This window comes from Priapulus caudatus, unplaced genomic scaffold (assembly GCF_000485595.1).
Source record: "Priapulus caudatus unplaced genomic scaffold, Priapulus_caudatus-5.0.1 Scaffold318, whole genome shotgun sequence".
NCBI classification, from domain to species: Eukaryota; Metazoa; Priapulida; class Priapulimorpha; order Priapulimorphida; family Priapulidae; genus Priapulus; species Priapulus caudatus.
Window position 1 is genome coordinate 8,139 of NW_014577379.1, and position 3,648 is coordinate 11,786.

A 3,648-nucleotide genomic window follows, 5' to 3' on the forward strand; every position below is an offset into this window, starting at 1 on the left:
TATATATATAAATCCTACCTTTTCCCATACGTCATCGCATAGATAATGTTATATACGCAGTTGTACACATAGCTTCTTGGATCAAAGGGTTCGTCAATTTTATCAAGAACCTGCGAAACATCATTGAAGCTGCCGTGGATTCTCTGCACCAACACGTCCTTAGAGGCAAAGTGCCTGAAATCGTGGCACAATAAAAATGAAACGGGGTTGAATTATATCCCACCCTATCAATATTATATTTTTAGAACGAAATTAACGACAAGGAGTATTATGTATTCTTGACGAGCGAACGGGAAAATAATGTTACATTATTTGCGTTGGTGTATATGCTACACATTCATGTTTCTCTCATACGATCACACATCCTTTTACCAAACGTGAACAAAAAGCGTGAATTTTTTGGACTTTTCCACTTTGCTGTTTTGTTTGACAATCAGCGCAGCTCGATAGGAATATGCTAACCAAACGAATAAACGCATTTGATATACGACCAGGCAAACACCGTACTCGACACTAGGAACAGATAGTAACATAGTAAACGTGTTTTGCGATAGAATCGCCACTCACTCACCTGAATGCGCTGTGAGCAAGTTTGCGCTGCAGCTGCCAAGTTGGATTAAACAATCCTCCGGCAATGTCTTTATATCCCTCCGAAAACGTTTCCGCTATCAACAACAGATTTCAAATCACACCAAACACTACGAATAGTGCACACTAAGAGACAAACGCACTTGTGGTCTTTTTGACTTATAAAATAGGAACTATACTATATACTATATACATACTATACTAACTCAACCTGCGCTAGTTTTCATATAGATTATTGAAGCACTTCTTGTTTACCCGTCCAGCTTTTTGAACGTCCAGCAAAGTCATTCTGTTTGGTCACTAGTGCTTCAATCGCGTTATCCATACGATTAATGATGATACAGGGAACGAGACCAAAGTTGAGCCGAATCACAGGTCCATATGTTGATGCCAATTCATGGCAGTATTTGTACAGTGGGGAATAGTAATACGTCTCTGAAATGTAGAAAACCATTTAAAATTATTTAATAACGTTGTGTTATTCCGGCGCAGTACTCCCTCAATTTAACTGGTGCAATTTTAAGGGTACTCTCAGTATTGAAGTAACGTTAACACCAAACGATCTTCATCACAGTTATATGCTAGTCAGGATTGACCGTGATCACACTTTTACTCACGATGAAGGTTTCCTATGATGGGAAGACGCATTGGTCCAGGTGGTAGCCGGTACGTTTTTCTCATCATGAAATACAGTATGACCGTGGCAGTGAAAAGCGTCAGCAACACTCTCCAGTCTCCCAGAAAAAGGAGAAGCCAGCGGACCAGTTTTCCTTCTTGAAGCATTATACTTATAGTTCCTATATAACGAAATACAGGCACATATAATGCTATGATACCACCGTTGATTGCTTTGTTATAGACTGGTACCCTCCTGGGGTAATAACCCCCCTCTAATTTTGCTTCAATAATTTCATTCTGAATCAGGGCCGCACGCAGCAGGGGGGCAGCAGGGGCAGTTGTACCCCTAGAGATTTTCAGAGTATGCCTTTTAATGGGACAAATACTGTACACTTTTAGAAATAAAATAGAAATGTGACAAAAGGTCACGTACACGTACGTGCGTGCGTGTGCACGTACACGTGCGTGCGTGCGTGCATGTGCACGTGTGCGTGCGTGTGTGTGCACGTACACGTGCTTCGTCGTGTGCACTACACGGCGTGCGTGTGTACGTACACGTGCGTGCGTGCGTGCGTGCGTGTGCACGTACACGTGCGTGCGTGCGTGGCGTGCGTGCATGTGCACGTGCGTGCGTGTGTGTGCACGTACACGTGCGTGCGTGTGCACGTACACGTGCGTGCGTGCGTGCGTGCACGTACGCGTGCGTGCGTGTGTACGTACACGGGCGTGCGTGCGTGGCGTGCGTGCTGTGCACGTACACGTGCGTGCGTGTGCATGTAACGGCTAATTACGAACTCGCTTATAACGAAAACAATGCACCAAGCTATAACAAAAGAAGCGTCAAAAGGCGCCGCCTGTCTGTGTAGTATGGTAATTATTTATTTATTTTTAGTTGAGTAGTAATTTATAATATTTTCTCAATAAAATAATGCATGCTGCGGTATGCTGGAAACACCTGCGGAAATTCTCGAGTGGTTTACGGCACCTCGTCAGCTCGTGTAAAGTTACGCAAAGTTTTACGTAAATTTAGCTTGATGAATCGCACCTAAAACGGCCTCGCTTGCGTACGCGAATCGTAGAAAAATTTACTAAATAGCGCGTGTTGATGAATCGCAACTAAGCAACGTCGATTGCGTACACAAGATTTACGCAAAATATTTTGCGTACGCAGCTTGATGATCTACCCCCTGATTCGCACACTTCACGTGCTCATTGCCGCCCCCCCCCCTAAAATAAAATCCTAGCTACGCGCCTGGCGTAGAGTATATAATCTTTCGACTCACTACCGTGACGCCGACACTAGAAATTGCGGTATTGAGCAGCCGAACGTACATGTACCACATGTATAGGCACAAAATCACATACATAGTTTAGTAGGTCATCGGGGCAGACCCTGGATTGGTAGATTTTGTCGTGAACGTCATTTCCAGTCATCCTCAATAAGAGGTTTGTCATGCATGTGTTGATCTCGGTAAGCCATATAGAACTAGTCATAGCATAACTGAACTGTTGTTATTCGCATTAGAACTGCCAAACATGTTTCATGCAGATTATAAACAGAACGTATAAAGAGAGACAGGGCTGCGTACGTCCTTCAAAAACTGGGTATTGGTCGGACGAAAGGTATATAGGAAGGGCACTAGTTCAAAAGAAAGCGATAACCTCGTAACCTCGTAAAATTTACTATCTCTCAATCGAGGAACATTATATCCAACGCTACAATAACAGATGACCATTCTTACGTCAGACTAAATGATAGCATGAATAAGTGAAGGTCAATGGCGATTTAGACCGGATAATTCGTAGAGCTTTGTTATTATTGAGGAGTATGCCCCAAGCTCAGGGGCGGATGCAGGATTTTGTCTAGGGGGGGTGCAGGTGGGAAAGGGCACTTTGAGATTTTGTTAGGGGCAACTTTTCTTGGGAGCACGCGAAGGGGGGGGTCTGGGGCCCTCCCAGAAATTTATGAATTAGACTCCCTCAGATGCGTTTCCTGCGCGAGCAGGGGGGTCTCGGACGCCCTGGACCCCCCCCCCTGTACACGCCCCTGTGCCAGTAGTACTTACTTTTACTAAATTTAGACCAAATGAGTGGGCTCTTAATTGCCAGAGAGAATATAGTAATAGTACTACTAAGTAGTTTTAAGTAAAAAAATGCAAAGATAACATCGAAAACTATTCAGAACAAGGCCGTACGCAGAAAATTTTCTGTAGGGGGGCAAAGGTACTCCCCATGCCCCCTGTGCCCTAAAGTTTCGCAATTTCACATTTCTTTATTTAAAGTGTAATATTTCTTTGATGATTTACGATGTAACCTTTTGTCACATTTCTATTTTATTTCTAAAAGTGTACAGTATTTGTCCCATTAAAAGGCATACTCTGAAAATCTCTAGGGGTACACTCGCCTCTAGCTGCATCTCTCTCAAACACAACAAACGGAGCG

The 3,648-nt window shown here is 43.6% G+C and overlaps 1 protein-coding gene across 2 annotated transcripts in view; it reads right to left on the reverse strand.

Moving 5' to 3' along the window:
• LOC106808964 (steroid 17-alpha-hydroxylase/17,20 lyase-like) overlaps window positions 1-3,648 on the reverse strand; it is a 34,169-nt gene that overhangs the window by 6,089 nt on the left and 24,432 nt on the right. For both annotated transcript variants that reach the window (XM_014811902.1, XM_014811903.1), the window contains exons 2-5: window positions 1,206-1,385; window positions 844-1,023; window positions 572-665; window positions 19-174 (exon numbers count right to left, since the gene is read on the reverse strand). In XM_014811902.1, the coding sequence (XP_014667388.1) occupies window positions 19-174; window positions 572-665; window positions 844-1,023; window positions 1,206-1,371 (596 nt within the window). In that variant the 5' untranslated portion in view covers window positions 1,372-1,385. The remainder of the gene's footprint in view (window positions 1-18; window positions 175-571; window positions 666-843; window positions 1,024-1,205; window positions 1,386-3,648) is intronic.